This window comes from Furipterus horrens, unplaced genomic scaffold (assembly GCF_987537825.1).
Source record: "Furipterus horrens unplaced genomic scaffold, mFurHor1.1.pri manual_scaffold_2, whole genome shotgun sequence".
In the NCBI taxonomy this organism is placed as follows: Eukaryota; Metazoa; Chordata; class Mammalia; order Chiroptera; family Furipteridae; genus Furipterus; species Furipterus horrens.
Genome location: NW_028327172.1, coordinates 30,937,140 through 30,958,692, shown reverse-complemented (window position 1 = coordinate 30,958,692; position 21,553 = coordinate 30,937,140). Strand labels below are relative to the sequence as shown.

At 50.8% G+C, this 21,553-nt stretch overlaps 1 protein-coding gene across 2 annotated transcripts in view; it reads left to right on the top strand.

Moving 5' to 3' along the window:
- NAV2 (neuron navigator 2) overlaps nt 1-21,235 on the top strand; it is a 363,747-nt gene extending 342,512 nt beyond the window's left edge. For both annotated transcript variants that reach the window (XM_090263202.1, XM_090263193.1), the window contains 9 exons: nt 1,163-1,258; nt 3,047-3,215; nt 6,217-6,452; nt 8,553-8,707; nt 8,927-8,998; nt 10,681-10,877; nt 11,795-11,913; nt 17,430-17,633; nt 20,327-21,235. In XM_090263202.1, coding sequence (XP_090119328.1) covers nt 1,163-1,258; nt 3,047-3,215; nt 6,217-6,452; nt 8,553-8,707; nt 8,927-8,998; nt 10,681-10,877; nt 11,795-11,913; nt 17,430-17,633; nt 20,327-20,452 — 1,374 coding nt within the window. In that variant the 3' untranslated portion in view covers nt 20,453-21,235. The remainder of the gene's footprint in view (nt 1-1,162; nt 1,259-3,046; nt 3,216-6,216; nt 6,453-8,552; nt 8,708-8,926; nt 8,999-10,680; nt 10,878-11,794; nt 11,914-17,429; nt 17,634-20,326) is intronic.
- Nucleotides 21,236-21,553: the final 318 nt, after the last annotated feature.

Here is a 21,553-nt window from a genome sequence, read left to right as displayed (position 1 = left end):
GGTCTCACCCAAGGGGGTAGGCCCAGCATTTTAGAGCTGCCAGGGCCTTTAGTATTAGTTCAGCCTAGAAAAATCCAGTGAACAGCTCCACTTTTAGAGCTTAGCTGGTAGAGCAGTGGACCATCCCAGGTGGGGTGGGGGGGTGCGTTCTTAGCATACATGTAGTTGATACCTGTGAATGCATTTTATTCTAGTAAATATCAGCATAAACAGATAGATCATACATTTCCTGAAAGTTTATGAGTCACTTTAAAAATGGTATGGTTCTGAATCACCGCAGAAACCAGCTGAACCTGGTTGACCAGGCGTTATTATCTCCATTTTACAATTGAGAAACCTAAGCCCCAAGCATCGCTAACTTACGGTTACAAAGCAAGCGGCAGGGCCTGATCATCTCGCTGCAGACTGCTGCTCTTTTCTCCGCTGTTTTCGCTTAACCGCCAGATACACCCTCCTGGCCTCTCACCACTCGCCTAATCCTATGTCCTTAGGAGCGTGTCATGTATTTTAAAACCCAACAGAATGCCATGTTCTGTTAGCTTCTCTTTAATCAGTTTAATTAGCCCCACTATGCAGTGCCCTGTGAGCAGAGATGAAAAGATTGTTTTCCTGTAAAATTCCCTGAGTTTTATGAGTTTTCTCAAGTGAGCATGTTTTAACATGAGATTAGAAGTAAATCAATAAATGTTATTGAAACAACAAAAAGAAAAAGAAAAAATGGAAACATTATTTTTCCTGAAGGAGTTTAAGATCCAGCAAGAAGACAATTAATTTACAAATAAGACAGAAATACCTAAAAGTAAACAATACAGAATATGTCATTGTATAAGTTGTGTACAGAACTGGTAAGTTAATCATTGAAGGCTTCCTGGAGGAGGTGAGTTTGTAAGCAAGGTTTGGAAAAGGCTAAATGGCAGACAGGATCGGGGAGAGCATTCCACGTAAGGGATGTTATCTGTGCAGGTTGCTGTTTTAGCAATAGATCAGGGCAAGGTTTTAATACTATTACATTCAATCTAAGTTATAGCTTCTGGTAAAAAAAATAGGACTTTTATTCCCCTCTCAAACCATTGGTGAAGTTCTGGGACAATCTGAGTCCTTGCTAAGCTGTATCAGAAAAGACCCACCTGTTTTTCACCTGCATACATTTCCTTACCCTTAGGATTCCAGGCCACACCTCTTTCTTATTGGCTGCATTGGCGTTAGCGGCAAGACGAAGTGGGATGTGCTCGATGGGGTGGTTAGGCGGCTGTTCAAAGTAAGTGTTTCAGGGAGCCGGCTCTGGCGGTCTGCTGCAGCGGGGGCCTGGGCTCAGGGAGGGGATGGTGGTTTCTGTCCTGAACCTGGCCATTTCTCAAGCCTGTACTCTCTCCCACATTCTTATATCTCTGGGACATGCCCCCCTGGCACTCAAATGATCACAAGAAAGTTGGTTCAGTACAGACTGCTGATGGACCAAACAGTTCCCAACTGCCTTTGGCTGTCACTGGTAAGCCATCGAGTCATTTCTCCAGCATCGAGCAATTATTTGAACCTCCGACAGTGAACTGCTAATGTCCCAATTCTACCTTCGCCTCAGAATTGTGTCCAATTGCATCTGCTTTGGGGTGTATGTTGTGCTCTTCGGCTGGGGCTAAGACATCAGATTTCCATCCTTTGTCTCAGGGGATTTGATCAACTTGCCCACGTCCTTGCCAACACTTCGCTCTATGATTTGTGCTATAGGTGACAAAAACATCTGGTCAATGGCCAGTGTCAAGGATATTGAAACAGTTATTTTTTGTGTTTACTCTAATCCCATCATTAGAGTGGTATTTGCCACAGGAGAAATAACTAATGAGTACTGAAGTGAACCTTGAAATACATGGTGGCTTAAAAGAAGCTTTTGGTATACTTCTTTCTGTCGTCCTGAAGTAAGTCAACAGCCATCAGTGTTCATTAATCACATCCCCTGAGAAGTACTAATGGCCCATGTTTTCTGCGTTTTTACATCACCCCACTTTATTTTCAGGCCTGTGGGGAAGGTTCTATTATTTTCCCGTTTAAAGGTGGAGAAAGTAAAGCTCAGATTGGGTTACTTGCCCAGAATCAGGAATCTAAAACCAGACTATGTTGGTCTAGTTGAATTGGCCTGACTTCTGACTTAACTAGTACACTCCAGTCTCTTCTAGCGCCTAGATTCAGGTGACTTCACACAGAAAATTCTGTTCTTTGACCAGAGATTCCTCATCATCTTCACAAGCTAGCCTGTAGATGTGCAAGTAGGCAGGTAATGTTCATGGCTAAGGGCAGACCAATCCTACTGCTCAGGCCAAAATCATATCTCTGCTATTGGGCAGTTGGAAATCCTTGCGTTAAAAAGATAACCATTGGGCTGAGAAGAACCTGTGGACCATCACATGTGAGGAAAAGTAACCATTAAAGGTAGAGGTCCGTTATTGGGGTTCTACCTTGACCTTCATCTGACCACTTCATAGCCTCTAGCCCATGGCCCTTCATTCCAAATTCACTGACCTAAAGAGGAAACTCTCCAAATTCAGAATATAGTTACCTGTTTAAAGCTCCAGGAGCTGCTTTTCTGTAGCAACTCTGGGTTTTGTTCCCTTTGTTATCAGTATGGTCTTTGCTCTGAGCCAAAAGAGGGGCTGGTGGAGAGATTTCTTACCAGGATTACTTTCTCATGAATTTTCCAGCACCATTCACAGGTCCTGATGCCTTTAAGTCTTCATTTGAACACAGGGAAAGCAGCCTAACTTTTCCCTGCCTGGTTGATCCAGACTAAATGTTCACAATCTTGTTAGGATTCCCCCCACCCCTGCCCCACACACACCACTAACCAAATAAATCAGTATGTTTAGCGACCTGTGACTGTGAGGCACATTTCCCCATAGAAAGTCAGCTCTCTTCCCCTCATTCCACAGCTCGACTTCAGCTCAGGCGGCAGCTGAGAAAGAAGAGGGGATTGTAAATCACCCAATGAAAACATGAGTCATGGGCAGATTTTTAGCCACATCTTTGATGGCGTCTTCACTTTATTTTTTTCCAGGAATACATCATTCACGTCGACCCCGTGAGTCAGCTGGGGCTCAATTCAGATAGTGTTCTCGGCTACAGCATCGGGGAAGTCAAGCGCAGCAACACTTCCGAGACCCCTGAGCTGCTGCCCTGTGGCTACCTGGTGGGAGAGAACACTACCATCTCTGTGACCGTCAAAGGTAATCCGCAGACTGCCGAGGTCGGAGCTTTGAGGAATTGCGTTTATTCTGGGACCTGGCTTGGCACACTGTGGCCACAATTTTGTTTGTCTACAGATGTGGGCGGCTGGTTTTTGTTTCCCCTTTGCCCACAGTTCTTTTTACCCAAGCAAGTTAAACCATCTTCAGCTTTTTCCACCACCATCAGAAACAAATAATTATTGCTGAAATGATAACAAAAGGCCCCATTAACCTGATGACTCTTGAGGTGGTGGAATCTTAATGACCTTGTGGAAATGGGGTTCCGCCAGTGCCAGTGAATCACTCCTGCCAGCCAGTCTTGGACGGGGTCCCGTCCGTCCCACAGATGGGAAACCACGATCTGCCGTAGGCGAGAGAGGCGTTGCTCTGAGCAACTGCTGAACCTGCCCACGCGCTTGCCCACGTGTGCTGCCACCGGAGAGTCCGTGGCCTCATCACCCAAAGGTGTTAAGCCCCAGGCCAAAGTGTGCTCCATGGAACTCCAGGCCCACAGAGCGTTTTGTGGAAAAAGAAGGATTTTGTAGCAAAATAAGTCTGAGAAATGGCATCATCATCCCCATTTGGATCTGGGGAGGCAGGGGGGCAGGAGTGTGCTGATACACTAAAGGCTCCGTCCTTTAATATCCTAACTCTTGCCCTTCAGAAGGCTGTTCAATCCAGGCTGACACAAATGTATTTGACTGCAAAACTCCTGTTTCCTATATTTTATGAACCACCTGAAGAATTGACCGGTAAACACTGTCCTAGGTACAACCGTCAGGTTGTCCTGTTTCTTACTTCCCTCTTACTTCCCTAGAGGGTGCTGATCTTGACAGTAGTTGGAAGAGTGCAATTTGGGGGGCGTTTGATGGAAGTTTTAGTTCCCAGTTGGTAGGTTTTCTAAGAGTACTGCAACATTCCTGATTGGCAGAAACCCAGATCCCACCCAGCTGGTAGCCAGCAGTGAGGTACTGCTTGAACCTCACATGTAGCCTTTCCTTGTTGGCAAGTGACATGCCACAGTTGTGGCCTTGGGCTGCCACTGACAGACATACTCGAAACTATCTTTAGCATCAGACACAGCAGGATTCAGTGTGTCCCAGCAGTGCCGTCAGGACCAAACCTACCTCAGCTTCTCTTTTTGAGCCCTCTGCACATGAAATGGCTGTGGTAGCCCCGATCCATCTTTCTAGCTTAGGAACCAAAAAGAAAGAGATTATCTTTCTGGACAAATGTGGCTGAAAATTCTCAGGGGGGGCTTCTGCCCCGCCGTGAATCCAACACCATCTCCGGATCAGTCGCTGGGACCAGGGAGAGGCTTTGGTTCAGCTCGGTCCTCAGCCTACGCCTGTGGTGGGTGAAGGTGCTGGGTGAGCCATACGTAAACCGTCGGGAGTGAGCTCCCGCAGGAAGAAAGCATTCTACGAGGCAAGGGTGGAAGGGGTACCAGGCACACCACCACGGCGCTCTGCCACCAGCATCCCCTAAGGAAAGCCTTACACGTTATGGGCTCCAGCTGTGTTCCGCCCCTGCTGGCGAGCGCACTCTGTCACTTACGGACCCTTGCAAGCACTGAGGGGCAGAGAGAGTGAGCCGCCGCTGAGGCCAGACCAAACCTCTGTAGAAAGTGACGACACGGTCAGCCCCTGGTGGAACAAGCCTCTCCACCACGGGGCCTCGCTGGTGGCTGCTGTCAGCTCATTGTGTGGTTTTAGCATCTCCAGGGATTGGCCCAGGTTTATTGTTAACTGATACTGACTCTTCTGTTTTCCTGAAATGCTTGAAATGTATGCCTTCAAGGCACTAAAAAACCACTCAAAGGTTTGAGCTGACAGGTCTGTGAGCTGCAGATGGTTCACCTCAGTGGTACCGGGGGCGGCGAGGTGACTGGGCCTGCTCCGAAGTGAGTTTGTCTGCAAAACAGTCACTCCTGGGGCACGGAGGGGTGTGACAAAAGATCGAAACAGCAACGCCTATGCAGAGAGAAGTGTTCTCGTGTTTTCCCTCCTCTGCTGTTTAGACTAGTGACCCTGTGCTCCATACTTTGCATGGAGGTTTAAGCCAGCATAGTCTGTGTTGAACTCAGTACGAGGAAAGTCTTAGGCCTGTGCTGAGACTATGAGTCATTTGGGAACCTTCGTCATGGTCATTCTGGAACAGTCACTGCGTTTAAGGGCTATTCTTGGTTGGGAGAAGATGAGAAACAAACATTTAAATGCATTGCAGGGGTCTGTCTGCAGTGTTAATTACGTGGAAGGAAGATGCGATTTTTTAGAACAGAATAAACGTTCTTCAATTTATTATTTATCTGCACATACTGACTTTCTTGAAATGAGTTTTTAACAGAACTACCTTGGGTTCTTGAACAAGTAACCTTGGGTGGATCTTCTCTTGGGTGTGATATCAAGAACCTAGCTCTTTTAAAGCCAGCAGCCTGATGAATAGATTTGTCCCAGGAAGGAAAGGGGAAATAGAATTTCCTCTTGGTGTTGTTGAGGCTCAGAGGGAGGTAGCATTTCAGCCAGGTCTGCCAGGATTCACATCCCCTAATCAAAAGGTCCTACTTTGCATTTGCTTGTTGTTAGCCCCGTGGTACACGTGAGTGTGGGAAGCAGTGGCAGCTGGCACACAGGAGAGAACAGGGTGAGGAAGGAGCCCTAGGGTGCTGGCAGGCACGGGAGACTCGGGTGCGGTCTGGGCAAACGCCATCGGTGTGGCAAATCCAGGCAGACAAGCAGAGCCCAGCGTCTTAGGAATTCTGCAGAGGACAGGCAAGGACCGTGGGCTCGTATCTGAAAGTCGGCCAAGCCAAGGCCAGAGCACACAGTGCTTGTGAGCAGGAAGCAGCGGCAGCTTGCACACAGCCTTCTGTGTACCAGGGACCCCAGGGGAGTGGGCTGCCCAGGAACGGGATGGCCTCAGGTCCTGGCGGTCCCAGGTGGGCAAGCACAGAGCTTGTCTCTGTACAGGGCTTCACACACTTCCTGTCTCTCAAACACAGGGCTCACAGAAAACAGCCTGGATTCGCTGGTGTTCGAGTCCCTGATTCCCAAGCCCATCCTGCAGCGCTACGTCTCCCTGCTGGTAGAACACCGGCGGATCATTCTCTCTGGCCCCAGCGGAACCGGGAAAACCTACCTGGCCAACCGGCTGTCAGAGTACCTGGTGCTTCGGGAGGGGCGGGAGCTGACAGATGGGGTCATCGCCACCTTCAACGTTGACCACAAGTCCAGCAAGGTGAGGAGGAGGCCTTTCGGAGCCTGCTGCCCAGCCAGGACTCACTCTTTGGCCCTTTCAGAACTGTGGGTTTCCCCCAACCCTGATGGCAAAGCAGCATTTTCTGTACACTTGCCTTTGGGGGTTATAAAAGCCCCGTGAGGAAAGTCAGAATGGGGCTGGAGGAAACCAAGGCTTTGACCCGCTAAGATGTTGGATCAGTAAGGCAATCTAGTTCATTTCTTACTTCCCCACTGGGCTGCATGCTCATAGTTCTTCAAGATCACCCCACATGCATCCACTTCGATTTACCAATAATTTATCATGTGCCTAGTGGTGCTGTTGTTTTTGCAAAATGAAGCCTTTTTTGGAACATGAAGAACAACAGCTCACACTGACAGACTGCTTGCCCTGGGATAGCAAACTGGCCACCTCACAGCGATTCACTATTCAGGGAATAGCTGCGCTATCCCCGTTTCACAGAGGAGGAAACTGGACCTGGGGGCAGGTGGGCACATGTCTAAGACCACTCAGATGGTACTGAGAAGTGGACTGGAGCCCAAGATGAAGCCTTGGACTCCAGAGCCAGCAAATAGGCTTGACCGTGCTTCACAAGGTCAATGACTGAGGTCATCCCAGTCATTGTCCCAGTTTTTTGTCATTCACGCAGTGGAGTCCATGGGTAATTCCCCTGGCTATCCCTCTACAGAGGGACCAGAGTCCACGGTGAATTGGAAATGGGAATTCCTAGACCTCATTCCCACATGATCAGTCTCAGTAGGTTATGTGGGTCGGGAACCTGTGCCATTCACAAGTCTGGTGTGGGTACAGGACTAGAGAAAAGTGGCCCCAGCTGCCAGGTCGAGAGCCTCGGTGCACATGAGCCAAGGGAGGGCCTTCTCTCCAGGGCCCCTTGGCTGGGCGCCTCATGCAGAGGTGCAGAGCACAGCTCACCAACTGCACCCCGAAGGCAGTAGGGGAGCCAGTCCCAGGAGCTCTGTCCTTCTAAGGCTGAGGCCAAGAACCCAGTTAGAAAGGGGCTAAAAGAAGGAAAAATCAATAGTAATTTAAAAAGTTGGGCTTTTTCCGGTGCTCGCAAGCTGCATTTTGACTTCCGAGGGAGACCTGGGTTTGTGTGTGTTTGGAGGAGGCAGCAGCTAGCACGCCGGACGGTCTGGTGTGGAGAGCACACTGAACAGGCCCCCAGTCTGATCCCGCCCCTCTGCTTGCCCTCTGGTCAGCCTCAGGCCAGTTGCCTGACTTGGATGTGCCTCAGTCTCCCTCTCTAAAAGGGAGCTAATCCTAGTGCCCACTGCAGAGGGCTGTTGTGAGCTACAGAAGTTAACCTGTGAAGGCCCTGGGAGCTGTGCTGGGCTCTAGGTCATGCCAGCTGTCATGATAATGGTGATAATAGCAGGCAGTCGTCCGGGGTCCTCTGGCTGGTCCTTCACTCACCATTTCAGCCTTTAGCCCCATGGGCCATTATTCTTTCTCTTCCTTTTCTGGCATGGAGGTCGTAAACCAGCTGGGCTGCATTCTGGCCCCAATGTCTGCCGATCCCCCCGCCATTTTCTACAGTTATATTCAAAGCTGACCCTTTCAACCAGACCTCCCAAGGGCCCCTGTGCATGTAGACTCATCTCCCCTGCACTGCCAGCTAGCTGGCTGCCCCGGTGCTGATCAGCAGTACTTACACGTGTGTATGGGGTGGGGGGGGGGGCTCTGCTATATTCACTCATCAAGGGCTTCTGTACGAATGGCAGGCCCCTGCCCTTGGGAGCTTCCTGGGAGGTTGGCATAATAAGAAATATCCAAGAAAAACGACAACACTTACAGAGAAGTGGAGCAAGGATACAGAACCAGGCCTGGGCCTGCTCCGCGCTGCTGTGCTCTTGCCCTGGACTGAATGTATCCTGTTACCTGGTGAATGCTAGAAGGCAGGACCCAGGCCTTCCTCACCCCCCAGTCCACCCCCATACCCCGGCCAAGCCCCTGCAGCAGGCAGGCGCACCGCCCATGAGAGCCTGCCCCCCTATGTTGGCCCGGGCAGAGTGAAGGCTCTAAGCGTGTGCGTCTCCATTGGGCTCATTCACCCTCTCGTTCTGCCCCTGGCCTTTGCAGGAACTGCGCCAGTACCTATCCAACCTTGCCGACCAGTGCACCAGCGAGAACAACGCTGCGGACATGCCTCTCGTCATCATCCTGGACAACCTGCACCACGTCAGCTCTCTGGGCGAGATCTTCAATGGGCTGCTCAACTGCAAGGACCATAAATGGTAACGGCCAGCTCCAGGCCTCAGGGTCCCTGGGAGAATGGCCACACGTGATGTGTGCTGCACGCAGAGCTGTGCACGTGCGTGGCTGGGTCCGCGTGGGGGGCAAGGGAGGCAGTCAGCTCTCTGCCTCGACACAGACGCCACAGGCCTCTGCGCGCGCCCCGTTCTCGAGCTTGGCTTCGACTCACAAAGCCCTCTTTTCCGTCATGCCCCCCACAGCCCTTACATCATTGGCACAATGAACCAGGCTACCTCTTCTACTCCCAACCTGCAGCTTCATCACAACTTCAGGTAAGGGGCCGCTTTGGGGGCACCTGTTCTATGCCAGGCATTGTGGTGAGCTTTTTTCCCCAGCTTAACTCTTTTTAAGTCTCACGTAGTTACATTTCTCATTCTCAGCTTATAAATGGGGAGACTGAGGCTGGGAGAATGGAGTGACTCATGTGAGGTCACACAGCTGGTCAGTGAAAGAGCTGAGACTGGAACCCAGGACTCCAACTCTAGGTCCTGGGGTGGCAGAGTCAGGGAGGCCGCTCCAGGAGGGGGCTGTCGGCTCGCTTGCCTCCCCCTCCCACCACCAGTGGCACATCTCTCTGGCCCAAGTGAACATGAGCAGTGAGCTCTGGCTTCTGAATGTCCCCACCAAGCTGAGTCTGTGGGCCCCTGAGTTCCAGCTGCAGTGTGTCTTTCTGCCCCAGCACCACTCAGGGGCCCCCTGTTGGACGGTGGGAAAGAGTACCCCACGCTGTCAGGCCTGCGTGTATTGCTGGCTTGCCTGCCATCTCTAACCGCCCTTTGCCCTTCTCTGACTCCCAGGTGACCCCACTGTTCCTCCCCTCCTTCCTGGGCCCTTAGATCAGGCTGAGAAGCCCTGTCCCAGGTGGGACCTCTGGCTTATTTTCACTGGCCGCTCTGCAGGCGTCTCTGAGGGAGATCTATGAAAGTGGGCCTGAATTGTCATGATCAGAGAAACATGAACTGAACTCCTTCAGACCACGTAGATCCCGGCTCACCTCCACATCGGGGCTGCCCCTGTCTTGTCCCTGTTTTCTCCTAAATGTGCCTCAGGCCCTCCCTCCCCCATCACTGCCACATCCTCGCCCAGGGACTGCCGCACCCACTTCCTAACCAGTAGGCTGCCTGCAGAGCGGCCCTTGTCCTCTGTACCGGTAGCAGCTGGTGTGAGCATCCTGGAATTCCAATCTGACCATAAACCCTGGGCTTAAAGTCCTTTAGTGGTTCCCCATTGCAGAATGAAATCCAGGCTCCTTGGGTTGGCAAGTCGAGTCTAAAGTCTGGTTACACTGGACCTCTGACAGTTTCTCCAAACACCCCACACTATTTCTCGTGCCTCTGCAAATGCTACAGCAAGCTCTCCACCCCGCTTACCCCCACTGCACCCCCTGCTCCTGCCTTTTCTTATGTGGCTGCTTCCTCCATTCTTCTAGTCTCAGCCCAGACATCCCCTCCTCTGAGGAGCCTTCCCTGATTCCCCAGGCTTCACCATGTCTCATTTCTTTATTTGCTTACCTGCTTCTCCACAAGACTGTGAGATCCTGAGGAATGGGGACAAAAGTGTCGCAGTCACTGTCACAGCTGCACAGCCCAGCACAGGGCCTGACACAAGCACAGGAGGCCATGTGCTCAGTGGTTAGAGCTCAGACTTGGGGGTTGCACTGTCTTGGTTCTAATCTTAGCTCTTCTGTGAACTCACTGTTTGATCTCAGAAAAGTTACATGACCTATCTGTGCCTTAGCATTTCTATGTGTAAAGTGGGGATGGTGATAATACATGTCGTGGGGTTGCAACAAGGAATTGTGAGTTAGTATACATGTCATGTTTGGCACAGTGAGCCCTATTTTAGTATTAGCATATACATCACCCCTCTAGTCCTAATGTGCTTGGACTCTTGAGGTTATCCCTTGTTTTTATCACTGTCATAATCTTTAAGAAGCATTCCTGACCTCCCCCAGGTGGGTGCTTTGTGCCAACCACACGGAGCCCGTGAAGGGTTTCCTTGGCCGGTTCCTGAGGCGGAAGCTCATGGAGACGGAAATCAGTGGGCGGGTGAGGAATGTGGAGCTGGTAAAAATCATCGACTGGATTCCCAAGGTCTGGCATCACCTCAACCGCTTCCTGGAGGCTCACAGCTCCTCAGACGTCACCATAGGTAGGTGGGAAGCCAGGCCAGAGCGGGTGGGTGGGCTGGCTCATGGGAGGTCCTGAGCTCAGGCCTCCTCACAACTGTCCTGGAACCCTGGCCGGGACAGCACTTTGCAGGCACCAGTCAGCTGGACTCTGTGTTGTCATGTGGATAGAGAAGGCGGCAGAGGGACAGTCACAGCCCAAGACAGACTTCAGGCTGCATCACCCACGTCCCAGTGCTGTGTCTCTGCCCCTCCTGCCCTGCCCAGCACACGGGAGCTGATCAGTAGCGAGAGATGCGTCCGGCATGGGCTGGTGCAGAACTGCCAGCTCAGTGATGCGTCCATCCCAGGCTCCCCCAAGTGAAAGCTGCCCACCAAGTGGGACTTGCTCTGCTTTGAAAATAAAATATTACCAACATTGCTGAAGCTTAAAGATTTAGAACAGAGTATGAAAAGACCATTGATCATCCCAGCATCCTGACATAATTATTTTAATTTGAGCTTTTTTTTTGCCCTTGTCCATACATAGATATTGAATACATAGTATGTTCTTTTATTTTTCACTTCACATTATCTTGTGAGTACTCTGTTGCTATTCCAGTTTTATAATTATTTCTAAGGCTGAAAAATAATCAAATGTGTGTACGCCGTTATACACTTAACCATTTCTATTCTCTTGGACATTTAATGTGTTTGCATTTTCCAAGGTCAGGATTAATAACACTGTAATGAACAACTTTCTACATAAAGCCTTTTCTCTCTTGGGGGTGGTTTCCTGGGAAGAGAGGTCTGAGGGTGGCATTAGAGGTCCAGGTGCCCTGATCTATGCCCACCACCCAGTAGTTGGGATTTCTGCTGTCATTCAGAACATCCAGGACCATGGCTTCTCCTGACCCATCTCTGCAGTTCAGCCCTGATTGATTTTCATTATGGCCCCCAGGCCCCCGGCTCTTCCTGTCCTGCCCCATTGACGTGGATGGCTCCCGGGTGTGGTTCACTGACCTGTGGAACTACTCCATCATCCCCTATCTCCTGGAAGCCGTCAGGGAAGGACTCCAGGTGAGAAGCACACCACCCGCTGACCTCCTCAAAATTGAGGGGTGGGGGTGAGGAGAGACTGTTCTGGTGACCAGATGAGTTGACTTCATCTCCTCCTTCAGATTCTGACTGACATGAGGTGACAGCCCCTCACTTGTGAGGCCATCAGTCTAGCACAGAGTAGGGACACATGTGCCTGTACATCCTGGCTTTGCCACTTGCTGGCTGTGTGACCCTAGGCAAGCTGTTCAGCCTCTCTGTGCCGTAGTGCCCTCATCTATGGAAAAGGAGAATAATAGTACTCTGCTACAGAGAAACGTTGCAGGGGTTAAATGAAATCCTGGCTAGAGTGTGTTCGGCACAGTGAGAGCAAAGAACCAAAGAACCGGAAGCAAATGTGTGTGTAGCACTTCACAGTTTACAAGGTACTCTCATGTCTGCTGTTGGGTTCAAGCCTTACGTTAGTCCTGGAATTCAGAGATTTTTTAAAAATCTCCATTCTTCAAAGGAGAGAAGTGGCCCTGGCTGGTGTGGCTCAGTGGATTGAGCGCCGGCCTATGAACTGAAAGGCAGCAAGTTCAATTCCCAGTCAGGGCACATGCCTGAGTTACGGGCTAGATTCCCAGTTAGAGATGTGTAAGAAGCAACCAAGTGATGTTTCTCTCATACATTGGTGTCTTTCTCTGTCCCTTCTCCTCTCTCTGAAGATAAATTAATAAACTATTTTTTTTAAAAAAAAGAGAGAGAGAGAAGTGGAGTCTCAAAAGAGAATAAGTGACTTGCCCAGGGTCATAAAAGTAAACCTAGAAGCATCTGGGATTCCCGTCTAGGCCTCTGGGCCAAATTTCAGGTCCTCAGCCCTGAGGTCACCGAAAAGCAGATTCTTCACTCCCCCCTCAGCCCAGGGTTGAACCAGGTGCTCTGCAGTAAACAGAGTCTTCAGCAGTTTTGTTGTTGAGGCTGCAGGCAGCCTGAGGAGCTCTGGGCTCTCAGCACCCACACTGAGCAATCAGCAGGCCTCACGCGCAGCTGAATCATCCAGGAACCATTTTAGCAGCGGGTGTCCTAGGGCGTCTCTGTTCCCCGGTCCCAGGCAGTGAGAGATGCAGATGCTGCTGCAGGCCTGTGGATGTCGCGGGCGTGCGCACCACGCGCGCGTGTGTGTGCCATTTCACGTCAGAGGCTGCTTGTTGTTTCTGCACACCTCACTGAGCCTAGCGCATGTGGGATGCTCCATCGGTATCATGCAGCAGTGCGGAGAGTCTTCAGAGGCATTCGTGGCAACACAAACTTGAAATGGACAAGAAGCCAGAGATGTGCCACCATCTCCTGAGACTCGCTAGTTCAGTGTCAGGGCAGGAAAAGTCATCCCTTCCCCGTGCTGCGAGGGTATCTGAGGAGCAATCTTTGAGGCACACGGGAGCCACCGGGGGTGGGGTGGGGGGAAGCAGGCAGGGTCAGCGTTTTAGCAGGTTGCTCAGGAATGAGTCACCCTGCCTCACACCTGTGACCTCCTCCCCCTGGATGAGCCCAGAGACCCCACAGCATCTGCTGATACCTGAGGGAACCCAGTGTGTTCCTCCGAAGCCTCTGGGTTTTTTTGTTTGTTTGTTTGTTTGTTTGTTTTAATTTTTTTATTGATTTTAGAAAGGAAGGGAAAGAAACATCAATTTGTTTTCTACTTATTTATGCACTCATTGGTTAATTCTTGTGTGTGCCCTGACCAGGATCAAACTCAAAACCTTGATGTATTGGGATGATGCTCTAACAGCTGAGCTACCCAGTCAGGGCCTAAGACTCTGGTTTTGAAGAAAAGTTTGCTGACCTATTTTGGAGGGCCTGCTACTTGCCAGGCCCTGTGCTGGGGGCCTGACATGCCTGATCTCATGTAGTTTTTTTTTTTTTCTTTCTTTCTTTTTAAAAAATTTTATTTATTTACTTTTAGAGAGAGGGGAAGGGAGGGAAGGAGAAAGGGAAAGAAACGTCAATGTGAGAGAGAAACTTGGATCAGTTGCCTCTTGCACACCTCCAACTGGGGACCCGGCCCATAATCCAGGCATGTGCCCTGACTGGGAATCAACCCAGTGACCTTTTGGTTCACAGACACTCAGTCCACTGAATGACTCCAGCCAGGGCTGATGTCTTGTAGGTTTAACAGCTCAGTGTACACCTTACAGAGGAGGAGGCCAAGCCCCACAGCAGCTTTAACCCTTACCCAAGCTTACTCAGTGGGGTATGATGAGCCAGCATGGGAGGCCCAGGTCTAGCTGACTCCTCAGTGACTTCCATGACCTCCATGCTGCCTCAGGAAACCCCGGAACCCCACACAGAAGCCTCAGATGGTTCAGGGAACCAGGTATCTAGGTTCATGTAGTGGAGCTCTAAAAGGATTCCTCAATTCCAAAAAAAGCTTAAAATTCCCCACTCTCCTTCATGTCACCTTGATGCCATGCTCACAACGTGCTGAGCACCATGAGGGGTCATTTACTCCTCAGCTGGCCCTGCTAGGTAAGTAAGAGTGGGCATGAAGGCAGCACCCTGTGGCTCAAAAGAGGTAAGCCCTTGGCCAAGGTTATAAGCCCAGAAGAGGCAGAGGCCCCAGAGTGGACCCTACCAGGGCTGCCTGTGGTGGTGGGGCCACACAGAGACCCTGCCTAGACAGCCAATCCACCAGACACATCCTTTCCCAAGCCACTGTGGCATCGCCCCCTAGTGGACACCAGGTGCCTCTGCAAGTTTTGACTGAAGTCTCCTAAGAGTATATATGGGATGTGGGGATGTAAGTGCTCGGCAGCTCTTGCTGAATGTGCGCCTTGATTCCTCCGTGTGTGTTACACACGTGCATCCCGCAGAGTCTGAAGGCCCCCAGTGGTCCAGGTTTTCATTTCTAATGTGTTTGGCTCCCTGTTTCTGACCCAGTGGGGTTGCCAGGTTCTTCCCTGCCGTGGTGAGAGTGAATGTCCTGCTTGTCCATCTGTCGGTCCTATTGTCTCTGGTGCTGAGAGCTGCCGCAGGGCTCTGCACCGGGGCCAAGAAGCTTCACGACATTTCCTTTGCTTGCCATGGTACTTACCCAGCCATTCATCACCTAGACTTCAACGTGTCCAGCGGCAAGTGGGGAGGCTTGTAAACATATTTCCTGTTCTTGCAGATGGTGCTACCATTTGCTTGCTGGCCATTTGTCTGATGAGTCAGTCCCAGCCCTGTTCCCCCTTTGGAGCTGTCATTGTAAACACTTGCCAAAGTGTCTAGTCTACAGAATAACTCAAAAGACCTCCATCCCCCTAGTGGAGGGGAGGTGTGCAGGGCACTTTATCAAATATTTGAAAACCACAGGCCAGAGAGTCTCTCTAAGGACTTGATGACCTTCAGGTTCCAGCCTTTCTTACCCCGCAACCCTGAGCGTCTCCTCGTGGCTAGAGGATGGAGACAGAAGCAGTAGCTGTCGGAAATGAGGCTTTGGTACAGCCTCACCCATGGGAAGTCTGGCTTGAGAAAAGCAACCCAGTTCCACAGGGAAGGCCCTTGGAGGGAAACGCTTCTAAAAATTACAGGAATGTTCCTAATCTGGGCCAGCTTCCTTCAGTTCTAAATATTCCCACATGTTCGTGTTGCCTTTCTCCCGATGCCCACATGCACATGCCACCTTCACAGAATCCCATCTAGACCCAGCACTGCAACAGGCTAAGGAAGGTTTAGCAATACACTGGGCCAGAGTGCTGGATGGGTGGTGGGGGAGTGGGTGTTGGTGCTGGTATCTGAGAAAACGATGAGGTCCTAGGAGGCTGTGTCTGTCTTGAGTAGAGGAGAAGGCAGCCATTGGTGAAGAGCGACGCATGGGCCCATCTGCAGTGCGGGCAGGGTGGGCAGCCTCCCCAAAGGAACTCATACACAAAGGTCAGAGGTGGCGTAGGCAGTCATGAGACGCTGCAGGGGACAGCAAGCCCAGCCCTGGTTGACATATCCTCATCTGGAGTCTCGGGAGGGGTACAGAGAGGAAGGTCCCAGACGAGGAAGCTACAGTCCTAGGTTTGAATCCAGCTCTGAACCTTTCGCAACTGGCTCTTCTCATGAGGCTGCAATTTCCCCACCTGGTACATAGTGGGAGGAGGTTTGAGTGACCCCAGTTCCTTTCAGCGGAGGCTGCTTGTGACTTGGAAAAACATCGTTTTGTCAGTGAGAGCTCAGCCCTGTTCTGTTGTCAGCTCCTTGCCCTCTCTCCCCTGTCAACTCTAAGAGTCCTGGGAGGACAGAGGGAGCAGACAGACAGGCAGGCTGTGGTCCAGGTGGAATTCTACTCTAGAGCCCCTACTGTAGCCACTGTGGTTCAGGAGTCTTTGATCTTTGTATCCCATGGTCGCTGGTAGAGGGGGTGCCTTCCAGAGCCTCAGACAGCACTGCCCCGGGGTGGGAACTTCTTGGCCTGGCTGTGAGCACGTCCTCCCACATCTGCTCAGACTCCAGTGCTGCATGGAGTTGCACAGACTTGAATTCCCATTCTGCCTCCTCTCCTCCCTGAACCTGTCTCATCGTTTGGGAAATTCAGGTATAATTCATCCTGGAGCCGCATAGTGGTCAAACAAGATGGTGCTAGTGGTGGAGAGGTAAGGTACAGACTACATCTGACTCCATAACATACAGAGCCTCATCTTGGGGAGTGGGGCAGCCTGGGTTCTTGTTCTCCATTGAAATTGCCAGTAAAAGTCACTAACATCATTTTATAATTAAGGCTTAAGAAAAGGAGTGTGGAGACATGGTTGTGGTTTTAAAAAATTAAGTGAGCACATTGTTTTCTGTTTTAAGAGCAAATTAGTGATTATGGACAGTTTTAAGAACTATATGAGGGGGTGGGTCTCACCAACCACATGTAACCTTTGTTAACAGTTTGCTGTTTTGAAAGTGACCAGTGCCTTTGCACAGGGACTTCGAGAGTCAGACTCGCTTCAGAAAATGAGGTTTTATCAAAACACAGCCACCTATGACCTCTGCCTGTGGCGTTAGTGGCTGGCACCCGATCCATGGGGAGTTCTTCAGGTGGGTGCTCGCAGCAGGATGCTAGAGCTGGCTCGTGAGCTCATAGCCAGCACCAGCACCTCCTTCCAGCTCCACATTCATTGACATGTTGGTTATTTGAAATTGGGCGTTTTGGGACTATTTATAGCACGGAAGTTGGCAAATGCTTCGAATCAGGGGGTGGGTTTTTTCCCCCAGAGACCACTCTTCAAGCTGGATCAGCGAGGCTCAGAGTTTAGGGTAACATAGTGAGTCAGGGGCGGGGCTGAGATGTGAGCCCAGTTAGGCCTGACTCTGAAGTTGGTGTTCTGACCCCTGGGTCACGCTGCCTTCAGTCTTAGCATGTCCAGCCATACATGTACCTTGGATGACTTCCTTAGGATGGCATTCTGGAAGTGGAATTGCACTGTCGGGGGGTCCTAGTGCTGGGTTTGGGGAACGTTTCCGACAGCTGCCAAATCAGGGCTGCAGAAGAGGTCCGAGCCCCCTTCCTAATGAGCTGTGCCTTCTTTGCCTCTTTTAAGCTCTACGGAAGGCGGGCGCCCTGGGAGGACCCTGCCAAGTGGGTGATGGACACTTACCCCTGGGCGGCCAGCCCCCAGCAGCACGAGTGGCCTCCCCTGCTGCAGCTGCGGCCTGAGGATGTCGGCTTTGATGGCTACTCCTTGCCTCGGGAGGGCTCAGCCAGCAAGCAGATGCCCCCCGGCGATGCGGAAGGAGACCCGCTGGTGAGTGCTCAGCTCCCACCAGCTCAACCATCACTGAGCGCGTGCTGTGTTCTGGGCATGGACCAAGGCCTGCTGGGAGCACAGCCCCGGCCTTGCTTTGGGAGGCTGAACCCACTTCAAGATTAGGGGCACTTTTGCCACCGTCTTCTTCCATGGTTGTCGTTTTTCACTAAAATCTCTAACCCCTCTGAAGTTGTTTGTGGTAGAAGGGCCAAGATAAGAATTTGATTTTTTCCTCTAAGTGTCCCTATACTTGTTGCCCCTACACCACTCTTTGGCCTCTGGTTTCAGTCCCGCCTTTAACATAGAGTCCTGCTCCGATGACCTCACCCACTAGTGATGGAGCAGAGCCCAGGCCAGATGACCAGGAGCACAGTCAGGGAGGGGTTTGCAGGCGAGTCAGCCTCCGTGCAGGGTCCCGTGGCCAGCGAGGCGAGTTAAGTCTTGGATACTGTCTGTCATTGCTAAAGCAATAAAGGTTCTTTAGGAAGAACCTGGACCAATGATGGTGACACTGCAGCTATAGTACAGTGCGTCCTCACTGAACATCATCACTAGGTTCTGTGGCTTTAAGTGAAACCACATGTAATAAAACCATGTATATCAGTTACCATTGGCTAATTGATATAAATAAGAATTAAGGTCCTGTGGCATTTCATCAGTATTCTCATGAAAGGATGTTATTTATTCGAGGACCTGCTGTACATGCTCTGTCAATATAAGATATATACATAGTCAGACTGCAAAATCAGACCTAACAAAGCAAAAGCCTATAAAAGTTGGCGAAAGCAAATATACCAGAACCTGCCATGGTTAAACACTATTATCATGCCTTACACTGAGCCCTGAGCTCCCTTGGCAACTAAGGCAAAAGGAAACGCACATCAGAGACTATTACTCACATTACCTAGTGAAAGAAAATATTCATAAGAGATGCAGAAGGATTAAAACACAGCCAGTTTGATGATCTCTCCCTAGTGACTAACTGATACACTAGATTTAAACACAGCAGTGGCTGCTTTGGGTTGTCTGCCATCCTCGCGATTGGTGGGATACAGGTCTGGTCCTGTTGAGTTTTCTTTTTAATAGGAACGGTATTTTAAATGGATCTATCATTTGTGTTACAATGCACAGCCTAATTTGCAGTATTTATAATAATGGTTTTATAGAGGAAAAGGTCAAACTTTAGAAAGCATTTTCTAATGTTAATCACTGCTAAAATCCAGAGTCAGGGAGTTATTTTTGTGGATGCAAGCTCATGGGATCCTACATAAAAATAGAACGTAGGATAGTGGGCTCTTTCCAGATATTCTTTTCTTTACCAGGAATATTTGTATCACTGCTAGAACACAGAAGGTGTTTAGGTAAGACCTGAGATTCTAAGAACGGTTACATAGAATGCTCCTTCCAACCCCAGGCCCCCAGGAGTGAGCCACCCCTACTTGCCAAGTTGGATGTTTCGTGTTTCCCCCAAGGCCTGCTCTCTGCCCCAGGCCATCGGTCTCTTGCTATTATAGCTCTCTTGTTTACTCACCTCTCTTCACATGAGGCTGAGACCTCCAAGAGACCAGGACTTCCTTGTGTGTATCCCAGACCAGGTACTATGGGCGTACCAGCAACGATGTGTGAATAAGTAATCCTGGCTGCAGAGGGTTGTTCGCTGCATTTCTGCCCCACCCTTCCCCAGGTGTGACTGGGCACCAGGCTCGCCGAGGGGGACTGTTGGGCATCCTGAGGCGCAGCTAGCTGGGAGCAGCTGGGTTTCCTGCCCAGCAGCACCAAGTCCTGGCCTTAGCTCACAGAGACCCTATCTTTCTAACTTACTTGCTAGATAAAATACAAAATGCATACACATACAATTTATAGTTATAAATAAAAGTTTTTACTTCCCCATCTCCACTTTTTAAACTCTTTAAGATGATGATGATGATGATGATGATGATAGCAGCAGATCACATTTATTGAGCACTTACATTGATTGGGTCAGGGTCCTATACACATTATGTTATTTTGTTCCCTCCTTCAGCCCTCAGAGGTAGGTGCTGCTATTCTTGCCAGTCTAGTGACGAGGAACTGGTGGGTCAGATACCTGAGGTAATTTATCCAAAGATTCCTGAACTGGAATCCAGGCCTCAGATTGCCGTGGCTCAGCTTGATTCTGGTGCTGTCCTCTGCCTCCCCGTGAAGGCCTGTGTGGGGTACGGATGAGCTTGATGCTTATCAAAGGGGGAGCAGCCCATACTTTGGACGTCAGGGTGCTGATGAATGCGTTTCCAGAAGCAGGATGCTTGGCTGTCCCTTTACCCAGGCTTGGGTAAGGTGTACCCCTTCCAAGTAAAAATAAGTATCATATTTATAAGGGACTTTGTATGTTGTTTTCAGTGCTCTGCATATATTAACTCAGTCCACACCATAACATTATAGGGCAAATACATTTATTATTCACATTTGACCAATGAAGACACTGAGACACAAAGAGGTTAAGTAACTTGGCCAAGGTCACGCAGCTGGTAAGTGGTGGAGCTGGCATTTGAACCATGGAAGCCTGGCCTAGAGCCCATGCTCTTGTCCACTGTCCCCGCTGTGGGCTGGAGTCCCAAGATGAGTCTGCAGGAGGAGGCGTGAGCTTGCAAGAGGCCAGGGGTGGGCAGTGAACTGGACAGAAAGCTGCTCATGCTCTCTGCTCCTTTCAGATGAACATGCTGATGAGGCTGCAGGAGGCCGCCAACTACTCCAGCCCACAGAGCTATGACAGCGACTCCAACAGCAACAGCCATCACGACGACATCCTGGACTCATCCCTGGAGTCTACTCTGTGACAGGGGCCTGGCCATGGAGCCTGCCCTCCTCCTCCTCCTCTCCTCGCCCCACTCCACCTACATCATCCTGAAGATGCCCTCCTGAGCCAGCCCCGGCCGCAGCCTGAGCGCTGCAGGGATACCAAGACCCCCGTCCTTCAGCCCTGACCTGGGTGCGGGCATCCGGGGCCAGCCGCCTTGGGACTGCTTCCTTCCACAGTGAGAACTGCACTATCTTCAGTTTTATTTCAATCCTTGTTTTTGCCTTGTTGCTGGGACCCCTCCCTAAGACACTGAAGATACTTCTCGGGAAAGGATCATCACTGTTGAAGTGAAAAGGGTTAAAAAGGAAAACCCCATCCGAAGCTCTGAAACCAAACAGCATCCTGCCAGGAGCTGCCCAAGGACAGAGACGGGAGCCGAGTCGGAACCGCAGACAGCACTGCTTCCCCCCAGCGCAGACCCCGCAGACCGGGTCTGGCCGCCAGCACCCCGGCATCCGCGCCAGCCCGCCCTTCCGCCCAGCCCGCCACGGAGAACTGGTGCTAACGAGGCACTCGCTTTGGTCACGCAGCAAACGACAGAGCTACGCCCCAGGGAAACCTTAGGAAAAAAACAACTCGTGCTTTCTGTATCGTTTTGTTCTCTAATGGTGCTCTCCTTACCCGAGAGGTATTTCGCCCGTTCCCGTCCAGCCACACCTTGCAGCCCCGTCAGCCTCCGCCGAGCCCCGGAGCGCGCGTGCAGAAGCGAGCGTGTGCCCGAGCGCGCGTGCTGCAGCGCGGGCGGCGCGGGTCTGTCTCCTTCTTATAAATGAATCAGGTGGTTTTTTTTTTTTTTCCTGCAAACACTGTGTACAGTGAAGTGAGAGCTGGTGTGCTTTGGAGAACCGATGACCCCTTTGAAAATGAGGTTGAGTCTCTCCCTTTCTGACCCTTTGATTTTGAAGATGTTTTTCTCCTTCCCCTCTTGGTCAGAATCAATCCTTTGGTGAAAGTAAGAACCGCAGGAGTTGCGTTTTGGTTTGGTCCTGCTGAGTTTTGGTTTTCAGTTGTAATTCCTCACAGATCTACACACTCGCCTCCCGCGGCTGGGATGGGGCAGCTGCGTCCTGTAAAGGGG